The sequence below is a fragment of the Atractosteus spatula genome, chromosome 4, assembly GCF_055471065.1.
Source record: "Atractosteus spatula isolate fAtrSpa1 chromosome 4, fAtrSpa1.hap1, whole genome shotgun sequence".
NCBI lineage: Eukaryota > Metazoa > Chordata > Actinopteri > Semionotiformes > Lepisosteidae > Atractosteus > Atractosteus spatula.
The window spans coordinates 5,161,490-5,184,398 of record NC_142709.1 but is presented as its reverse complement, the minus strand read 5'-3'; the positions used below and the strand labels follow the sequence as shown (position 1 = coordinate 5,184,398).

At 36.4% G+C, this 22,909-nt stretch overlaps 1 protein-coding gene across 1 annotated transcript in view; it reads left to right on the top strand.

Moving 5' to 3' along the window:
- The window catches only part of LOC148835680 (cilia- and flagella-associated protein 47-like), a 219,514-nt gene that overhangs the window by 112,207 nt on the left and 84,398 nt on the right, over nt 1–22,909 (top strand). Inside the window, exons 48-50 of the mRNA XM_088913434.1 lie at nt 1,097–1,270; nt 14,765–14,876; nt 18,747–18,875. Of these exons, the coding sequence (XP_088769560.1) occupies nt 1,097–1,270; nt 14,765–14,876; nt 18,747–18,875 (415 nt within the window). The remainder of the gene's footprint in view (nt 1–1,096; nt 1,271–14,764; nt 14,877–18,746; nt 18,876–22,909) is intronic.

Sequence of the window (22,909 nt, the reverse complement as noted above, 5' to 3'; positions counted from 1 at the left end):
CAATTGTAATTCACCAAAAAAGTGTCCCCTTAAGAACCTTGAGGAATTGTGCCATCATAATAGCCTGATTATTCACAATTGTATTATACACCCCTCCCCCAAACTTCACATTGTACTCCAGCAATTAAGGGCTATCAATCTATTTGATCTAAATCAAAGACCTACGTAGCACATGTGTTCACACCCTGGATTTAACGCATTGTCTGAGACACACCCCCTAGTACAGAAGATGCAGAACTCGAATTAGCACTGAATGTGCCAGAAAACTGTTTCCGTTAGGATTTTAATTCTTTTGAAAGTCCAAAGAAGTGGCACCATGGGTTTGTCATAAAGCTAGTTAAATCAATCTTCAAACTTTGTACATTTATCTCTTATATTTAATTCCTAGATTATATTCTTAAAATCTATATTTTTGTATAGAAAAGCCCATTTCTCTCTATTGACCACTTTTTTTTAATCTGTGACAATAAAGTCACATACTGTGACTTAAGAATACATAAGTATTCTTTATACTTTACCCACTTGATTCCAGAATCCCACGTCAGTCTCAGTGGCAAAACAGAAGTAACTTCAGCTCTTATTCAACACTGTGTGTGTCATTTCTTTGTTAGTGTTGTGTACTCTCTCTGTGTTGTCTGCTTTACTTCTGCATCCATATTACAGAATCTCTACCATATAGGATCTATGTATCGTGTTGACCTTTCTGATATTGGCCTGTATTTAATTGAATGGGTTCAGTTTTTAAAAGCTTAGGTGGTTGTGTGCAGTGAAGCTGGTTGGTTGAGAGTAAGAGTTGAGAGAACATGGAGAATCGTTTTGAGTGAGCTACAAAGTGCTTTGTTTAATTATTGGCATACGCATCTAGTTAGCTTTTGGATTTGAGAAAAGAGTGAATTGTGTTTTGTTTTTGTCTCCTTGTTTACCTTTGTACATATTCAGTTTGTTTTTTTATTATTTTGCACTGTAAATAAAGCCTCAAGTTTTTTTTAAGCCCTGGAGACTGGCCTGTTTTTGATTTTCATTACCACCACATTATCAGAACACTTGCCACTGACTTTCTCCCTGAAACTTTTTCTTTTTTCTTTTTGTTTCACAGGGTAGACTTATTCTGCAGAATGAAACAGATGGCACAGAGCACATATTTGGACTCAAAGGAATTGGAACAAAGCCACTGGCACTGGATCATGTTGTGATTGACTGTCAAGTGAGACAAATTACGCAGAAGGTCCTAATGGTCCCCAATTATACACAAACCAGGTTAAGGTGCAAGGTAGGACAACCTTTACCATCATACTGAACATGTAAAAACTGCATCAAGGATAAACAAAGGCAGGCACAACAATAGGTTGGGGTTGGGGTTTAACACATTCCAAAAGACTAAGAGACTAAGTTTTGAAAAGCTTTTGTAAAAATATTTGATAAAAGTGGGCTACAGCCTCATGTCCTTCATGACTGCGAATAAATTCATGATGACAATAAAACGTCAAGAATTAGGCTTTCATAGTGTTTTAAGATATGTTGAATTTGATGTTCTCAAATTTGATAAACGTACAATGTTTTTTTCAGCTTTCATTGTAGTATACTTGCAAAGGTCAAAAATAAATAAGGAACAGAATAATTGAGAATATTGTACATTTGTTTTAATATTCTCAGCATATTCTGGAATTTTCATTTCTATAACTGTAACTCGTCAATAGTGTGTCTCCCACTGTAAACCAGTGGTATTCCCACTGAACATTACGACTTGATTTATGGATAGGCCTAACTGTTATTGAATTAACTTTGCAAATAATACCTCTTTTGTCTTCATAAATAAAGAAGTTACTTCTTTAATTTAGAACATAAAAACTAAGGAAGGGCTACAAATGAGTCATTTGACCCCAGTTTCTTCCAGACAAATCTTATTTTTCCCTATTAGTTTACTCAGCTGCAGTTGGAGCAGTTGCAGAACATTTCTTAATGTGTTTGGGAGATTAGGGTCAGGTTCAGCCATAAAGACAGACAAGCCAATCTCACCCAGCTGTTTTAAATCATATTACTCTTGTACATACCTCTTCTCGCATTTTTCCACAATCAATACATGGATCGTACTTCACACAACAGGCAAGAAGGAGAAATCAAGACAAAATGAAAGAGAAAATACGCTTCTAGTTGTGCATTTCCCTCACATTGTGAGCAGATTAATTGTATATGTGGACCGTGCTCGAAACAACAAGCAAGAAAGTGACAAAAAGACAGAATGAGAAAATGTGCTACTTGTCGCGATTCTCGTATTATACTTGTATACATGGACCACGTTCCTCAGAATTTCGAGCCACACGGCTTATTCCTGCCTTCGTGTTCTTTAATTTACTGTTGACTCATTTTTCTGCTCTCGTCTGCTTCTGGTCCTTGGTGTCCAACTCGGCTCTGGGTCTGTCTGGTGTCCTGTTTCTGGATCTGTCTGGTGTCCTGTCTCTGGGTCTGTCTAAAGCCCTATCTCTGGGTCGGTCATCAGGCACTCCTGGAGTCCAATTCAACCCGGGGCCCCCCTCCCCTGCCGGGTGGTGCAGTGAATCCTTAAAGTACCACAGTTGCATGTGGTTGTCAGATAAATCACTACAGTCTTAAATATTTATTAACCTATTAGAGCTTTCCTGCGCTTATCATCATGTATACACACTAGTGACAAACAATTTCATTGAACTTTGTTGAGACAGGATGTTGTTGTTGTTACCATAAAGACAGCTGCAAATGATATGTCACAATACTGTATAATAATTATAGAACATTTTTTAATTACACATAGTATGTAGAACTACTATATTACTAATTGTGTATAAATAGTAATTAGAAAATATGTACTTTTATTTTAGATTTAATTATAAAAAAAGATTTATTATACATAATAGCTCTAAAATATATGTAAGAACAAATAAGCAGGCCAGATTAAAAAGTTTTGAATAATGATTTGCATGACTTTGTTGTATACTAATGTAAAGAAATGCAACTGATATTACTGCTACAACTATATTTAGATCAACATGTTTGAATTATAAATATTGAATTTGCCATTATATTGTTGAGATATGCACTGCTTGAAACATTTTCATATTATTTTAATGATTGCTTTCACAATAGCAGTGTACATAATTGCATCTAAATGAAGGTAGTTTGCAAAAACAATGATAGTAATTGGTGGATAGATGTGGATATTACTTCATGGAATTCTTTAACTTGGTAACTTTCCTCTTACTTGTTCTGACATTACTTTGGTCAATCTGATACTATACATTATCAGTATTGGGTAGTGCATACCTAACATAATGGAAATTGCAATATTAACAGTTTCTGTTGTTTTGATTCATTTATAGTCCCTCAATAAATTAGTTGTTTTCTGAGAATTTCCAGGAAAAGAAAAATAAAAGATTGTAGGTCCCATCTGTTCTCCATTCATTGCATGTCACTCTCTTTTAATACATAAAAAACTTTACAGCCACATTACATTTTAAAATGGTATCTAGGCTATGTACTGTGTATGATGTGTTTATATAGCATGTGTTATATTTTCAATAAATATGATTATGAGACTAAGAAAACATCAGATTAAATGAAGCTACCATTTCAGTAACATCTAACACAACATAAATTCCACCTGGCAATCTGTGAAGGGCGGAAAGTGGACTGCTGGACAGAACTGAAGACAGACTGCAAACCTTATCAGTAGTTTAAACTCACAGCTGATTGAATTCAGGGAAGCTAGATGACTGTTGTTCTCTGACACTCATGGCAGCATGGTATTCCTGGAGTGCAGAGCTCATTCCTGCATCAAGGTAGATAGCTGGGAAGTGAATGCTCAGCCAGTACATACTGAGTGGAAGTGACACCAAGGAACCCCACTGCAAGGATGTGTGCTCATATTTCTTTTGTACTGCTCCCACCTCAAAGACTGCATTCAGATTCTAATAATTTTCAAATAAAACATGTTGACATCATTCCCTTAATTAACTGATCTAAAACAGAGCTATCTAGCCCTGCTAAAATATCCGGAAGCACTATTAAATTCAAGGGATTTGAAATAACTATGTTTTGAAAAGGTTTTCTTTTCTAAATATTGCAACTTCAAATTTTTTAAATTGCACTCTGACTGGAAAAAACACAATTTTCAAATCATTTACACTTAGGGTGGCTGTGGAAAGTAGATGATAGTAGTAGCTGCAGGGTGTGGACCTGATAGGTTGCCTGCATTTGGTTTTGTGACTGATTTATATATAACAGTTAAATAGTTAAATATATGAATATATAAATGTTAAATATAACAGTTACTGCCTAATCTGTTTGTTCAAATAGATCTTTGGTTTAGCTCAACATACTGTACAGTTTATGCAGTTGACATTTGATAGACTTTGGTATGACAGTAACAAAGCAAAGTGATACAAATAAGGGTTACAGTATGAACTAACAGAACTAATTAAGTATAAGGGTCATAATCGGAACGCAATGTACAATGATTGAACATCTTTCTATTTTCAATAAAAGTCATATAACTGCATAGCTGTACAGTATCCTCAAATTATTCAATATGCAGTAGAATATAAGAGAGCTTGTTACTAAGTTTAATTTAATATTTCTGATGTCCCATCCAGAGTGTTGTTTGCTGGGATAGGCTCTAGCTCCCCTGTGATTCTGTACTGGATCAAGTGGTTAGAAAATGGATGGGTGGAACATAATCATATGTCTAGTGACATTTAAGGTACACTGTATTGCCAAAGCCTATTAAATTAGTTATTTAACAACACAAATCCAACCTCATAGATTATTGAAGATGTTACCGTTCCACTAACTTCATTTTCTACTTTTTAATCTTTTTGTGTCCTTTGTGAACAAATTCACTTGACACAGATCCACGTTTACCTTGGTAATGTAGTAAACAATTCCAGTCATGAAATGTGGCGGTATCATAGTAAAAGCGGACACGCTATCCGTGATGCTTTATGCCAAATAGGACATTTATAAAGAACTTACTGAAGAATTACAAATTTTAGGTTAGATTTGCAGGTTATGAAAATGTAGCACATCTAGGGGGACATCTTATACAGTGTACAGTAGATATCATATCACATGGTACTGAGTAAGCACTGGAAAGAATTATTCTCTGTATAATGTTCTGTACAGATAAAAGGTAAAAAGGATATTGTGACAGACCTAAAGAGAATTAGATTGAAACAAGTTATTGTTAGACAACAGAAGTTAGGAAAGCAAAGCTCTCACACATGAATCCCGAGGAAATAGCTTTTAGCAAATAATTCACCTTTTTGACAGAAAAAAAAGTTTTCGTGATTAAAGATGACTGCACTACTGTTGTTTGTCACACAACTGGGTTCTGTTGTAGTGCGTGTTTGTCAAAATTAGAAAAGCTTACTCAGTAGACATCTTTGGCTAATGTGAAGGGAGTAGTCTTTTCAGAGACTTGAAAGATACTATGCTTACAGATGTTTGCTTTTATTTCATATGCAAAATACTGTAGCTTTGTTTCCACAGAGATTGTTTGAGGAAGCAAATATACATTGCATATATCATACTAGTTTAGAAGAGAGATGTAGCCTTAATTCACAGTATGTTACATCTGTAAGATAATTTCTTTAGACAGGATTAAGATTTCCCTGCTGGTCTCAGAGCCAATTTTGAGCCAATTTGGCAGATAGCAGATGGACATACTGTACAGTAGCATTGTTGCTTTATGAAGTGTAACTTTTAAAAATGTATTGGCCTGGGGATGAACAGACAATGAATATTTATACCGTAGTGCTTCAGAAGAGACTCTCAAATAAAGTTTAAGATTTCTCCTTCTGCGCAAGCATGATATTCAGTACCCTCCTTGGGGAACTTGCACCAGTTAGTCCTGTGAAGAAGACCGAAAACAAAAAAATAGTGAAAACTGAAAATCCAGATTATCAGAATATAGTGACATACTGTAAGGTTCTAAATGAGCACTAGAACTAGAGCCCACCTAGTCCATTTGATAATTGGTAGATAATTGATTTAAGGAACCCGTCCAACTGTTTCTTGAAAGATGTCAGGTATTGGCTTCTACAGCATGGCAACGTGGTGTATTCCATACTCCTAACACTTTGGGTAAAGAAATGCCCTGGATGTTGGTTGTAAATACAGTTCCACATATACTGTACATATGATTGATTTATAGTGGGCATTGTGATGAACCACAGGAGCCTGTAGTGATAAGATTACATCAGAGTGCTGGAACCAGAGATTGGTTTTGTTACAATACCTTTTGCATTCCACACGGGGAAGACAAAGAAAGTTTACCCAGTAACATTGTGGGAGCAACAAAATCTAAAAATTCTGTTAAGGGTGAGAAAAAGCGTCTTATAAGATAGTAGGTTATTGAAGGTGATGGTTATCACGCCAGATCGTCTGGGGATAGTGTTTATATTTCCAGCCTCTGGTTCAGTTGTACAGCATGCGCCAGTAAATACCACAGGTAAATACAAGGTAAAAAAAAAAAGAAGCAAATGTTTAGGATCAAGCAAGGGAGGGCAGGGTAAAATCACTGGGTCAATCCATCCTGAGCTAGACAAATACCTCCACAAAACAACTTAAGTACAGGTTTATGTGTACAGATCCTTCTAGTCATGCTGCCCCAGAAAAGGATTTGTTACTATTAGATATCTGTGACTCTCCTAAAGAGAGCACATTTTCTCCTCAGCTTTTCATTTTTCGGCTGTGAAATTTTCATCCATTGTGCCTTTGCCCAACATTTTCTGTTGTTTTCTGGATTTTATTCACAGTGAGCAAGATTTACTTTTATAAAGACTATACCAAAAATAACAAATGACACTTCTTGTGAGACTTTCCAGGGAAACAGTGTGTGGCTAGTTTTTTTTTAGGTATTTTCCAAATGAACAAATGTAAATGTAAAAAATAATGTTTCAATGGGGTGCACAGAGTTTTGTTAGGTTACAAAGACAGAAATTAAGTTTCCACTAAATGTGATTTTCATTTATTTTAAATCATCAAAAACAATAAGCAACTATCCCACCCAAACTATGTGAGTTCTGCCGATTCATTAGCTCTATTGACTCTAGATCTAATCCAAAGCTGTACTGTTATCTATTATTATCTAATATTCCAAATCAGAATTTCATTTAATCTATCATTAAGGATACTGAGACTGTGGGTGAGATTGCTAAACTGTATGGGTTCACGTGGGTATGTGCCCTCGCCTCTGCCGCCTCAGGTCAGCCCCCCACCATCAGGGACTCGAACCCGGGCCTCCGGCATGACTCAACAGGGACCCAGCCACTTAAGCCAAAGGGAAATCTCCCATCAGCCCGGCGGCTGCGGTCCCTGCTGTTCACAGGGAAGGGCGGTGACGTCACTGCTCTGGTAAGCCGGCTCTAACAACCCACAATGGTGGCCGTATGCATTACAGTATATTGACAGCAGGCATCTATACAGTATGTGTGTGTCAGAATACGTTGAAGAGCTGAAAGCTAGATTGGAGAAGTGTCTGAATTTGGTGAATCATGGACTTGGCTGAAGTCAAATTCCTCAAAAACAGGGTCTCCTTTCTTAGGATTGATAGGAGTGCTTGATAAACCAGGTAAGAATCTCTTTGTGCCCCTAAGTTTTTAAAGCAGAGAAAATTGTTTATTTTAGATCATCTGTAGTTTAAAAAATGTTTTTTTTATATTAATCAGGTGGTGAGTTCCACCTGTGACGACCTTTGTAATTTTAAAATGATTGAGCCATTCCAATCTCACTCCCCTTTTCAGACAATAGTTATTGTCAGACGGCAGACTCAATGGGACTGCTGTAACATTCTTGGTCAATCTAGAAGCCTTGTATAGGTCAATCTTGTGTCTCCTATACTACGTGTCCTAGTTCTGACAGAGCATCATTGACTACTGGTTATAGATACAGTAGTAAGAATTAATAGCCAGAACTTATGCTCTGTTGTGTCTTTTTGTATTCCCCCCATTTTGTCTTGTATACGATCAGGAGGCTGCACATCTAAGGTTAGAAAGGTTCACTTTTTGATAGTGAAATTTAGAACAATGCCTTCTTCAATTGTAAATGACTTGAAAGTCTGCTAAGATCTAACTAATAAATATTTAAGACATATTGTGACTTTATTTTGTCTATTCTGTTTTATTTTATATACACGTGCCTACAGTTTTTGTGATCAATTTGTAATAAGTTTCTCAGAATGAAACAGGTGCAACACTTCTATACCAGAATAACCTTCCAAATTGATGTGATGGGCAGTTTTGATTCAAATTTTAAAAAAAAATTGACAAATTCACTGTGCCACTATACTTCTCGAATGCTTTTACTTATTTATATGCTGGAAAGAATAATTTTGCCAGCTAAGATGATAGAAAATGTAATTAGTCATAGTGTCTGGTCACTGTTTGTGTTGAAGAGTCTTCATTATAATTGAGTTTTCTCCTAAAATTAAGGAAATAACATTACTTTCTTTTTATCTAAAACTACACATTTAACAAAGCGGCTCTCTGAGTACAGTACATCTTTGCATTCCACCATCACGTAAGAACAGCCAACTGAGACAAACCCATGTCTTGCTCTCCCAGGTTCAGATTTACACAGTAGATCTGCAGAAAGACAAATGTGAGCAATCAGGTCTATAAACCTTATGCCCCAGGTTGGAGCTCAGGCACTCTATCAGAAGAAATTATAGAGGGAACCAATTTATCAACTGCACTGGGGAAATAAACTTCGAGTTAAATGCTGACCTTAAACAGTCCTGTGGAGGTCACACGCTCACTTTCCTTTAGTTTATGATGTTGCGAAAGAATGTTGTCTGTCCACACTTTTCCATCTAGTGTGTATATAATAAAACAGAAAGAATAGTGGAAGCTAACTACACCATGCAACCTTATGATGGTATTATACGTTTGTCCTGAAAGAATGGTTATGTTCTCTTGTAGTTTATTGATCAGACTAGCACTGAATTGGTCACAATGCCACAAAGGTTCAGTAATGAAAATGAAATTGATATAAGTTTCAGCAAAGCTCTAAAGTGAGCAGAGCTACAGTTATTACATTTAACATTTTAATGATGGCACTCGTGACAATCTAGTATCCTGTCTCCTGTCTCCTCCTCTCCAAGAGGCAAGTCAGAGTGCTTTCCTGAGACATGGAGGCAAACTGTCTTTGTCTTTGGCAGGCTTTCCCCAGTTCTGTCTCCTAAGCACAGGTCACACTTGGAAAAAGATCTTTTTCATATCGCCCTATTCCTAAAACCAGTTGTTGGTCATCTTACCAGCTTTCTTTGGCTCTTTTATCTCCTGGATTTACTGTAGCTGTATTCAACACTTGCCATTCCACCTGCAGAAGCTTGCTTAGTCTTGTGAAAACACCCATGTTATCTTGTCCAGAGAAATGTTCTGCCTTATATCTCAGTTCTTTTTCCCATCTTACTTTCTGTTTTGTCACACAATCATGAAAGTACAGTATATGGAAGATGTAATATAACACCTTAGACTTTCATGGCTTTCATGTCATATTGCAGATTTTGTCAATATGTGAGTAGATAATCTGTTCCTGTAGCTCTGTTTTTATACTGCTGATTAATTTTCTGAACGGTCATGGTAGGTGACAAGCAATACAGATTGTGTGAAATCTGCAGATTCACAACCCGGGGAAAAAAAAAAGATCTTTTTCATTGTTCTGTCCAGTAATGCTAAAAAGAAGATCATCTGATGCATTTGGTGATACTGTATTTATCTAGTTACTCTTTTTAGGATAGATGCGATCATAGTGGGGTCAACAGTAACAAAAGTTGCTATCTAACAAAAGCATTCGTGCTGTCATGAGCAGAAATGTTGTTTAAACATGCACAAATTATGATAGTTTATACCCCCATTTATTTATCCCTCACAGGCTCCCCCTTAAGGAAGGCTTGGGATGAAAATGTTTATCAAATAGTGACTTAATCCATTCACCAGGAAAGCAGTGAAGTAAGGAAAAACAACATGAGAATGACCCTTTTACTTAGGATATATTACTCAATAAAAAATGTAATAAAGCTGAAAAATGTAGAATAAATAAAGTGTAAGATCTATTTTTTAAACTATATTTCATGTTCTTCCTCTGCACTCCCTTAGAGACATATCGTTTCAAGAAGATAGATATTCTGTATAGTTCAAAACAGGTTTCCAATCCTCTGTCCCAGTGTGGTTGCCTCTTGCAGCTTTCAGAGTTCGCTGAGTGATGCATGTTGTGGAGATGAGTTGGAGAGAGTTCATTGTCATAGGAGGCTTCCAGCCTACTTTAATAAAGTGCTTTTTATGCTATTACTGTTAGTTACCCATCCCATAGGGAAGCTCAATGTTACAGGGGCTGGATGATAAAGTACTCATATTTTGAAGTAACTCAAATGCAATTAAAAAGAATTCTACACTTTTCCTATTAATGTCAATACTAATTACCAATATGTTCCCACTATGAAAGATGTCTTAAATGTCTAAAGACGTTGGTGTCTGAATTGCAGTGTCAGTCACAGAAACTGCAAAATTATTTAATGTATTAAAGGGAATAGTGTCAAAAATCATATATCAAACAAAGGAAACGGCATCAAGAGAGAAGATCAGTGGTTACAAGTCGAAGGGATAGGCGGACACTTAACAAGATTGTGTTAAAAAACACAAAACGATGGCCTCTAAAATGATCACAGAACTAAACCTTCACCTATGTGACCCAGTCTCAACAAAAACATGTCATGAGTTTCCCAAAGCTGATGTTTATGATAGGACTGTCATTCAGAAGCCGCATGTAACCAACAGCTGTGCACAGCAACACATAATTTCTCAAATCAGCCAATTTTGTAAATACCATGTAATAAACACCTTTGTTTTGTACAAAGAAGTAACTTTGCTTTCTCAGACTTTTTGGGACAGTGACTCAGACAGTATTATGTGAAAATCACTCTCTTAGTATGATCTGCTGGTTTTGGGAGAAAGGTGGCATTGTGTTCACATGCAGGTTGGACCAGCATGATTTTGTTCTCGAACAGGAAACAACTTCTATGGAAAAAAATGATAAATTCCTTTTAGAAGTGGAGGAGAAAAAAATCTGTGAGACCTATGTAAATATGAGCCTCTAGACACGATTTGTTAATGTGCCACCTTCAAGGAGAAAGAAAAATAGAGGTGAAAATCTATACAACCATGTTCTGTTACTGCTCAGTTTATTACAGGGTCACAATAGAAGGATTATTCCGTTGAAGAAATGTGGTATGACATTATTTCGTCTCCATGTTATGTATGATAGAAAATGTTTGTTTTCAGTAGGAATAGTGATTATTACAATAATGCTATCTGATTTGGTTACAGATTTCATTTTTTGGGTCATTAATTCCCACTAGACAACTCAATTTATAGAAAACTATATTAAACAGTGTCGATTCCTCAATTATGCTTAGTCCACAGGCCACTCATTTCAAATTCGGTGATGAAATTATGATTCCAACATTAATTACGTATTCCAAACACATTATAAAGATATCAAATGAATATCTTATTGAAAAATACTATACTCATAAGGTAGGTTCTTACAGAAAGCAAAACCTTAATCAAACAGCAAAGAATAGGGCCTGCTTTGGATTAAACAAAGCATTGTCATACATAGATTAGTATCTACCACAAAACATAATCTTAATTTGTCTAAAACTGAGAAAACACGACCATGATCTTGCATAGTACTGTAGCTGTAGTTTGTCTAAAATATTAATAAAACATTAGAATACAATTTTATCCTTTTTTAAATGTGCTTTATATCTTTTTCCCCCTCACATTTAGGAATAATGAGTAGGTCATTCATTATAACACATAAATAAGAATTCATACAACACGAATAATCATTGCGCTCTAGGGATAAATGAGCAAAGGAAGTAAAAAGGTTCAGGCAATGATAAGGTTTAAAAACCTGTTTAAGGGAAGTTTCTCAGTATCTGTGCGAAACTATCCCTAGCACCAAAGGAGAACAGAAAATGGGCATAACGAGGGCTGATGATACAGTGCGAATTCCATATAAAAGCATGTGTGGGGGTATGAGGAGTGTAAATACAAGGTTTGCCACATGAGAGAGTAGAATTGTGACGAGTACAGTAAGTGCAACTCTATTTTCAATTGCAATTCTAGACAGTGATAGGAGGCTATACATATACCATAGCTGCATTCATGTACAGCATTACCTGCTTACCTAAAAGGCATGTCCTACAGAGGGCAGCCATGGCCAGCTGAGTGTGCTTTTTTTGCTAAGACAATAATGTGACATACCAGCACATGAGCACCTTTTAAAACTTCTTCACACTGCCTGGACATTGAAGGGGATAAGGGCAATTTCACTTCAGCCTGACATGATAAGGATGTTTTTATCACTGTTGAAAATACAGGGAGAGCAGACACTACTAAGCAAAAACTAATAGCATGCTAGAATAACAAAACACAAAAAGCTATTGATTTTTTAGCGGCACGACCGGCTCCATGATATGTAATCAGGTGGAATATTGTTCTGATTTCTGAAGACAAAAAAAGTTAAATTCCCTGTACTGTATCTAATATATAAAACAGTATAAAATATATTTTATATAGGACAGCAAATAAAATATATAAAGTGTATAAAAAGCAGATATAGTGGTTTAATTGTGATAAACACTTAAAGATATAGTTGCATTCTCTTGAAATGTATTGCTGTGTCGATAATTTTAGTAAAGTTTTTACATTTGTGCAGAATGTATACAGTACATCGATCGCAAATAAAATGATTTTATGCATTACAAAGTCTATCTTGAATTCTGACCTCTGTTGTAATGTTAGAAATGTAAAAAACTCTATATACTGGGGGTTATGAATTGTGCCCTAACTATTATTCATCATCTTTGTTGTTTAATATATTGGTGATGATTTCATACCATTAATGTCAGACTATTTTAAAGATATTAAAGTCAAAATGACAGACCGTTGTCTGTCAATACAAAGCAATGCAAATTTGACCCGTTGGTATGGGTACTTCAACCACCAACTTCCTGAGCCATGCAAAGGAACAGTACAAGTTCCCTTCTTATACTGCCAGGGAATTTCCAATGACCAAAGTGAACACGTACTGTGCTTACTTTAGACAAGCGTTCTACAACATGCGCTCTCCCTAGAGGCGTACATGGTAGTAGGAGTATGTTTTCACCTTGCCACTTTGTTGATTGCTAATTGGTGTTCTTTAGTGATTGGTAATTGTTAGGAATCCCTTCTACAGAACTCACACTGTTGTAAATAAGATGATGACAGTCAACTTATCACTTGTGCTGTGAAATGGCAGTTTTTATTTGTTAATTTGTTTTATTAGTTTTTATATTGTTCTGATGTATCTTTTAAGGGATTGTCTTGTCAGGACATTGCCCATCAGTCATATGTTAACTGCTTTATTCTTGTATGTTGCTCAGACCTTTTGTTATAAGGGCATTAGAGGTTAGGCAAGGAATGGGGTTCTTTTTCTAACTGCTAATGTGCCGAGAGTTTGCTATTTCATAGAGTCTTTTTCATTCCTGTGGGATTTTTTTATGGGAATCCATGTGCTATATTCTTTTCCCAGTGTCATTATTACAGTTTGTGTTCCACTTCAGCGGGTCAGTGCCTTCCAAGGTATTACTGTAGAGTATAATGCTCCAGTTGTTAGGGTCAGACTCTTATACTGTAATATTACTTTATGGTTTGAGGAGGAAAGCAAGAGTAAATGGTGTTACAAGGCATAGGTAAATTAATTAAGCAAGCTGTTGTCTTTCCTCATGGTTGGTGCAAGTTCTATATTCAGTGCAATGGTGGCATTTGTAGTGTTTGTATTGTTATTCTATTAATTCAATTTCACTGCTCATCTGACCACGTAATATAGGTGTGGCATGTTTTGGTTTGGATGGTCTGTCCTTTTATCATGCTTACAGTACCATTCTCTTACTTGAAAATTGTCTTGGTAAATTAAGATCCTTGGATATTTAACTTTACTGCATACAGTTTGAAAGGGGTAAGGATTTCCTGGTTGGTTGTTCTTAAAAATGTTGTCTGAGACAATAACTAATTATAGGATTCTAAGTTATTCATTATGAAGGAAAATATGCTCCTGCATTTTTGTCTTTCTTTAGGAATTAGCAAATTAAATAAGAATTCTGTTTCATGATTTATATAAACATCCAATAATAAAAAAATATTTTTGTTCTGATGTCCACATGCTAATTAATGCAAATCAAAACTTCAATACAGTAGTGGAACATCAGGCTGAGGAAAAATAGATATATGTTTGTCAAATCTCTGAATGCCCTGTCAGTTCAGAAGAGAATTTTGAATAGGTTAATAATAATCATAATAGGTTAGGGATAAAAAACGTACATGCTTTACTGTATATACAATGAAATTGTTGTGTTCTTTTTATATTGCACTTTCTTCCTCTGAAGTTTAAGTTTCTCCTACTCTCATATAGAGTAGTTAATGGTGTTGATTAAGACTCCTCTGAGTCTGAGATACTATTTTAGGTCTTCCTGCTTATGTGCAGCATCATATCTGTGGAAGCCACTGGGAAAATCCATTTAGAGATTCTGAAACTGTCACCGTTTACTTGCTTATAGGCCGATCTTTTCACTGAAGATTTCTTTTGTATAATAAAGTTCTATGCTTTGTTTCACTAAGTCATTTTTCTCTCTTTTATTTTGTTGTTATGTACATTGTGAGTGAGATGCACTTGAATGTCTTCTTAGGTTGTCTCAGACATGTCAATGATCAGTGGGCCACCAGCACTGGACATCAAACCAGGGCACACGGTTCCTTACCCCATCAGCATACTTCCATGGAAACAAGGGACACACACAGGTAATAAATCAAAAGAATTTATTGTATTGAAGCTTACAGTGCAGAATTGTTTTCTGTCTTATTGTACTGAGGTATGTTATATAAGTCTTATTTAGTAACAACAAAAACACATTTGACAGGTAAAAAACAGAACCTCACATTACCTTAGTGGAAATAATGATTTGTAGGATTATTATTAAGAATAGGAAAATGTGGGTGAGGAGTATGAACATGCTTTTTCTCTTGAGAAACTAAATTAAATTTTATGCATGCAGACCATGTAGTACGCACCTACAGCTGCAGCTTTTTTGCCACCCACAGATAGGAAAAGCATAGAAACAGCAAAAGGGAGGCATGACATTTGTGCCCATCATAGGGAGAACATCCATGTCTACACTAGCAGTCGTGAGGGGCGGGTAGCCAGCTGTCTAGTTGTGTACCTGTCTGGATCAGGGGATATTCAAGAAGGAGGACTGAGTAACTGGGTAGCTCTGAGAAAGCCTGGAAGGGCATGAGCATAAGATAACTCTCCTCTAGAGTCTGGTAATGAGTGCAGTTATAAGGTTTCTCTCCTCTAGAGTCTAGACTATAAGGTTTCTCTCCTCTAGAGTCTGGGGATGAGTATAGGGTTTCTCTCCTCTAGAGTCTGGGGATAAGTATAAGGTCTCTCTCCTCTAGAGTCTGGGGATGATTATAAGGTTTCTCTCCTCTAGAATCTGGGATTGAGTATAAGGTTTCTCTTCTCTAGAGTCTGGGGATGAGTATAAGGTTTCTCTCCTCTAGAGTCTGGGAATGAGTATAAGGTTTCTCTCCTCTAGAGTCTGGGGATGAGTATAAGGTTTCTCTCCTCTAGAGTCTGGGGATGAGTATAAGATTTCTCTCCTCATGAGTATGAGGATGAGTTAAATGGGTTGTTCTCCTCAGGCTCAGTGCCAAGGTTGGAGTCCCATGTCTATCCAAAGGATAATAGAGCATCAGCTCTGGTAAGGTATCATCCTTGTGCCATCGGGTGAGGCACTAGGAACTCCGTCATAATACAGAGACATGTCCAGGTGGACAAAACAGGTTTCAGTGTGGAAGAAGCTGAGATTGATATCTCTGTCACAATCAGAAATCAGGATATAGTTTTCGGTAAACTGTTTGAGACTGGGTAAGATCTTAAGAGACTAGGAAAGGGAAAAGATACACCTTAGTCCCACTGTAAGCCAGGTGGTGGCCATCAGCATTCTGATACTCCAATCTGTGAGCAGGGAAGTAGGGATGCTGCAGTGTAATAAACCTTCATTAGTGAGAGGTGGTTGCATTGGAACTAGTCCCTAAATGGAAATAAAGACCTGATTCCTCAATGGGTAGCTGATAGGACTCAATAGGTTGCTGAGAGTTTTCCCCTAGGAGGATATCTGAAACACCAGTACCCTTGGAAGAGAAAAGTTAGTATAGTCTCTCCAGATGGGTAGCTGCGTCAGCATGCGTAGGGTGCAAAGGAACAAGTAATAGGTGAACAAGTAATAGGTGACACCCGCAGAAGGCTCCACAGCCGAAACATGTTTTCTTTCTTCTCTTTTCAACATGGAATAAACCTATTAATTGTTTCTTTGAAGTCTCCCCAGAGCCAGTCAGTGGCAAATCCTCTGGCAGATGGCACAAAAAACCGGGGTGTATATTAGGGTCTGTATGAAGCTGTGTTAGGTGTGTTGTACAGCATATAGAGTTTATATTGGTGTCTGAAGTAATCTGTTTTACGCTTATTTGCATTTTGTTAATAATTTCATGGTTCTGCTTTTCAGACGTCATTTTAAAATAGTTTGTGCAACCTAATTATGAAAAAGATGGTTCTACAAACTCAAGGACAAGATATGGCTGAAATATCAAATATGCCTAATAGAAATAAAGAGTTGGAAATATTCCTTAGAGAATTGAATGTTTTTTAAAATCACCACCTCTCATGACTGATTAAGGGAGAACTTGATGTTTTACTAAATCCACATCCGGTATAACTGAGGCAGCTTACTCTGATATCTTAGGGTTGTTTGTAGTAAAAAAAGCTGTTTTATAGCAAAAATACCAAATCTTGGTAACTGCTGTATAAATGACTATACGATACATGACTTCAAAGCTTCTATATTTCAAATAGTAATTTAAAAAATAAATGTTGCAAGTTTCACTGTGATACCAAGTCTATGATACATCAGATCGTATTCATGTCAGAGCCATCCTGACAGATTTCTCATTAGGTTTCAGGCAATTCCCTAGAACTGCTCACGGAGACCATAAAACTCACAGAAAAGGGGGTGGGTTATGTGCTCCCAGACTGTTCATTTCATTGTAAGATTTTGTTACCACAACTGCTACATACAATAACAGTCTCCCATGTTCTTTAATGTTGGTTGCAGAAGCTTCCAATTAGGCAGTCTGTGTTTTGCTCTATCTTTTCTAAATAGCACTAGAATGGTTCCCTATATTCTATATAAAGTCTGATACAACCTTTAAAATATACTTTGCTAAAGGTGCAGTAGCGTGTATCACATTATGTAATCTGGGTTATTTTGTCAGTTCCGTTGACTGTATTGACTGGTGTCCTCTGGTCACCTGGTAAAGTTTGTATCTGAATTAAAAAAAGGTGGTCACTCTTCACAACAGGAAACAATAAATTTGAAACTCTATTTAATTAAAAAAAGAAAACACATTTCTGTCTAGAAATGTGGAAAAAAATTGTAATTGTAGTTACACCTCTGTTTCTGAACAAAGTATTATAGTGCCATTATATACTGTTCATTCTGTCCCTTTATTCCATTATGTTCCATTCCACTACATAGAAGACGGCTCAGCTTTTCTGCAGTGGGTTATTTATCCAATACCTTCTCAGTGTAAATATGTATTACTCTCCCAGTTTGTGAACTTCTAACATGTATTACTGGAACCGGTGAGTTAATTCAAATTAAAAGACAGGAAGAGAAAGCTTAATGTTAGAGAGACACAGAAAATGATACTGCAATGATCTATGTTAGAGAAATTGAAAAGCAAAGCAAATGAACTTGCCGAAAAGGGCATATTTTAACCTAGATCTCATTAATGTCTAGAAATGTCTACAAAGATATATTTTTTGTATACTGGAATATGTAGGTTTTGATAATAGTATTTTCCATCCAAACTGGTTTTCCTGGAGTGACCCTACATTACAAAGGTATTATTCCACTGATAATTGACAATATTAACAAACAGACATTAAAATACAAATTAAACACAGTACGTTCTGTATCCTGACTTGAAAAAGTAAAATTCAAAAACATATGCTAGAGTGTTAGTGTTTAGTGATCTTGTATTTGTTGTGGTCCCAACATCCAATTAGAAAAATAATTTCAACAATGATGGCTCAAACTTGTTGATTAAAACTTGAGAGACTAACAAAGAAATGCTTTGTAAGATGAACAAATGTTATTAGCATATTAGGCAGTGATTGCTAGCCGAGATTGTTGTGGTCAATGAAACCCCATTACAAAAACAGTGACATAATCAGCATGTCACTGGCTAAACCATACATGAAAAATTACTTTGGAAGGAAAGTAAATAAGAACTGTCATCCACTGCCGATAAGCCTTCTAAAGGCTAATTTGTCTGTGGGCTCACTCGAGTTTTGTAATTATTTCATGTAAGCCTGTGAAGGAATCATCCTCGTGTAGCAAGAAATACAACGGGTTTCATTTCCTGAAATGCGCTGAAAAGCTTTCCGTGCTACAATCAATTTTAATTGGTTAGCTGACAGCTGGAATTTAGATGGTGTCTCATATTTATTAGTGCAGAGTGGAGGCGCCTATAATGTATGAGGCTGGCTGTCCGTCTTATAAACCTAATGCTCCAGCTAATACAACATCTGGTACCTATTTGTTTTAGGTGTAATTTCATTTGTTGGTGAAGATGGAAAGCAACAGCAGCCCCAGAACGACAACACAGGGGAGAAGGCAGATGGTGAACAGGTCCTACAATTGTCAAGGGAAGCATCCTGTACACTCAGTGATTCAAGTGAGTTTATTTCAGTCACATTTGGATGGTGTTCTCAGATATTCTTAAATTCTTAAATCCGAAATCATATCTGTGCTAAAATTATCATTTCACTTGGACCGTAGATTTCTAGGAATGTCAAGTCCTGCTTTGTGATTTTCTTTTAGAATGATACTACATTTTACAAACTGTCTGTAAGGACATGGATTTAGGAATTTCTTGGGAATATGAGAGAATCTTGAAGTCCAGATGTAACCCATGTAAATTACTTAGGTGTATGTCTATTTTAAGGGAAAATGACTGATTCCTCTTGTCAGAACTGCAGGTGTACAACTGTCTCATGCACATGAAAGCTAAAAGTCAGTCTTGGAGGTTTATGCAATCTTACAGTGTGACAGATACGGTATCTACACAATATGTGGCAGGTAATTTCTGCTCATAACCTCTAGGGATTTTGAATGACAAAAAAAATTGAGTTATTTATCGATTTACTGTCTTTTGTGACTTTTTTAAATAGGGCATTAGAAAATCATACTTTTGCTGAAACAGTTTTCTTTATCACAAGATATCTGTTATTGCCTAATAATACTTTTTTGTCATAATGATTCATAAATGCCTCAATTCTTCATGTTTCAGATTTTGATTGTAGTTTTTCAGTTCAAAGTATAATATCAGCTTTTGACTGTGAAAGACTGTAAAACAAGTTGCAAATTGCTGTTGCTTGACTTTGAAAACAGAATAATACTTTAAATACCTGTACTTATCCCATACCATAAAACATTTTCTCTATAGACTCCAGAAGGTGATTATTAGTTCATTTATCTAATCTTTTCACTTCAGTAAGATTACAAACACAATAAAACTTTGACATCAATCAAGCTGATGGTTGCATTCCTCATGGCTTACCTAAGACAGTGTGATGTAAGATTTGAACATATTGTAAAAGTTTAATAGAAAAGAGATGTAGACCTTTGCCTGAGTGAAAACTATTTCTCCAACTGACACCTGCCCCAGCATTTGTACCTTAGCACAAAGCACCACTCATACTACATTTCGTATTCCCATTATAATGCATATACTGTACAACATTATCATGAGCCTAAGTTTAAGGGGAACTGTAACCCTAATCCTAACTTCATTTTTAACCTACTGTACCAAATGTGCTGAGCGTAGTACAATGCTAAAATACATATGAAAAAGGACTTTCCTGAGTACTGTATGGGCTTTAGAAGGCAGTTTAAATACATGCTTTTTGCATACTAACCTTATATAAAACTTTTAACTTCTTTCAGAGTTATGTCAAAGCTAAAGTTAGTCAGTTACGTTAGTCAAGGCTTCACTGAGGTAGTGTGACAAGCATATCTTATTAGTTTTACTGTAGCTGGTTGTAGACTTTTGTGTGTGGGCAAACTATGTTGTGGGAGACATGAAATCAACAGTTACTGCATGTTTGTTTAAGATATACATTTGTTTCACATTCTAACACTCCAACACGGACTGTACACCGCTGGTATTTACTTGAAGACACAGTAAGTGGCCTCCTCCAGGGTGTAAATATTAAAATGAGCTCCTCTGAGATCCTTATCTGACAATGACAATTTTTCTGCATATTCATGTAATCCATTGAAGAGGTGTGGAGGCATGGAGAAGTATATCTTCATACTACAAATTGTAGATTTACAGTAAGTGCACTGAGTGGGCTAAAAGGTTTTGCCTTTTAATTAACAAACAATTACAGTTCTGGGATTGCAAAATAATTTAACACGTTGATCTGCAGTTTCATTGATTGTTTTTTCTAGCTGCTGAATTTTAAAGCAACAAAGTTAATGCTGAAAAACACTTGTTAATTGGTGCTAAAAGAGATTAATTACAGAGAAAATTAAGTTGCCAATCTTCAGTGTCAATTTTCCTCACTAAGTGGAAATATTATTATTATTATTATTATTATTATTATTATTTATATGTAGCCTTGGCCATTTTAAAGGTATATTTAAAACCTTTTATTTTCTATTGAATGCCTGCCTTCCCTTAACACCATGCACATGAAGGTAAATGGCAGAAGGATAATCTTTAAGTTAACCATTGTTGTACTATTGATCAGAGGAAGTCCCCAAAACAATGTTAACTCTTACTACAGAGAACTGTTTCCTGATATTCCAGGAGTCATCGGGTTTGCCAAAAATGATGAGCTTTCATAATTTCAGCTTTGCTGAAGGTGTTCATTTTGGTGTCTTGGATAAATTCCATTTTGGGTTTGTAAAACCTGACCTCCATAAAAACAAAACTCTCCTTCATTCGATTGGTGGTGTAATTTCTCACCTTGCTTCTGATCCTGATGGAACATCTGGTGCTTAATTCCTGCAGCATGTCATCCAGGTGTGTGCTATACTTAAATTGGTGGATCAAGTGGCTCACCACATACTGTATTTTTGAGGACCTTTTGGATCTTTTGGGATGAAAAATGCTAAATAAATACAAGCATTTATTATCATTAAAAGCATAATGAGCCAAGTTGTGAGTTTCAACAACATGGATGGGTAGCTTGTTCCAGTCTTGTTCCAGTGTCCTGTGGGTCATTTTCCACTGTTGGCTCTAAAGAAGTCAAATACAGTAGGTTTTTTTTGTCAGCCCCCCTCGTAGCCTCTTCTGTCCAAGACATGACAACTTAATTTCCTTTTGCCTGTCATTCTTTTAAGCCTGAGAGTGTATTTGAACCGATTCCAGAGTGGAAGCATCCTGTTTAGCTCTCTAGTTTGACATTATCTTTCTTTTGTAGATCAGCAGTGGGTGGAATTGTTCAGGTAGCCCAAAGAATATTATTTCCATTGTGTTGCCAACTGTACCAGTCTGATACAAAACCAGAGTGCAATGTTTCTTCATCGGTGGTGGCTTTGGGAATGAAAGCAGCCCGTTGCCACCATGAATGCCGAACGATGTTGGTATAAAGAGTCACATTTCGACCCTAGAAACCCAATGAGTGGCATAGACTGGGATTTTCCTTCTCCAAAGCTTTCACAATGAATGCCAATTAATTAAGCAAATAATAAAAATTAATGTCCCTCTTTTAAATTAGTTTGTTCTGGTACTCAATAAAAATGTCATTCTGTATTAACTTTTACATTGTTGAATGACTGATCTCATAAATTTGTCGGCCAACTCTTTTTCACAAAGCTCATGCATACAGGGAAACACTTTACAAAGTCTGGGGTTTTTCTCATAGAGTTTTCAGATATGTTTCTGAGATGTCTATATACAAATACCTGTGTGAATGTCACAAAATGTGCACCACAGAAGGTTTTTTTATTTTTTGATTGGCTTGCAAAGACTTTTCCCATCAGGAAATAAAAAATAGACTATGGGCATCATATAAGGTTCCGGGATGTTTTTAAATATTTCCTTATTTTCCCAGGAAAATAAAACTTTCTAGCACAAGAGCCTCTGAAGGTATACAGGTATAAATCTTTTTAAACACAGCAGGGTATGCAACCTTGTGAAGGTCATGCTGTATTTCCTGTGTGGGATACTGAAATGACATTTCATTTAAGCATCATATCTGTGATGCAATTGAAAAAAACAGATCCTTAGATAGAGTGCTATCTACGTGGAATTTGTACATTCTCCCTGTGTTCACGTGGGCTTCCTCCTATGGTCTAAAAACACTGGTGGGTTAATTGGCTTTTGGGAATATAGGTGTGAGTGGAGTACAGTATGTGTGTATTTGTGTCTGTGTGTGCCCTGTGATGAACTGGCATCCTGTCCAGGGTGTGTCCTGCCTTGCACTCCACGTGTGTCAGAACTGGCTCCGGCCACCCCACAACCCTGTACTGCATAGAGCCATTAGAAGACGGGTGAAATAACATTGCTGTGCTGAGGCTTATTAACTTTGTGCATGGCTTAGCAGAAGACGTGATTGGATATTTTAAGAGTGGGTTTTAGTTTAAAGCCAGAAACTAAGTTAGATTCCAGAACTCAATTTAATTGGAGCTCACAATTTTATTTTGAGGTCGTTAAATTCATAGGGACTTAATAGCAGCAGATACTAAATGACTGCATAC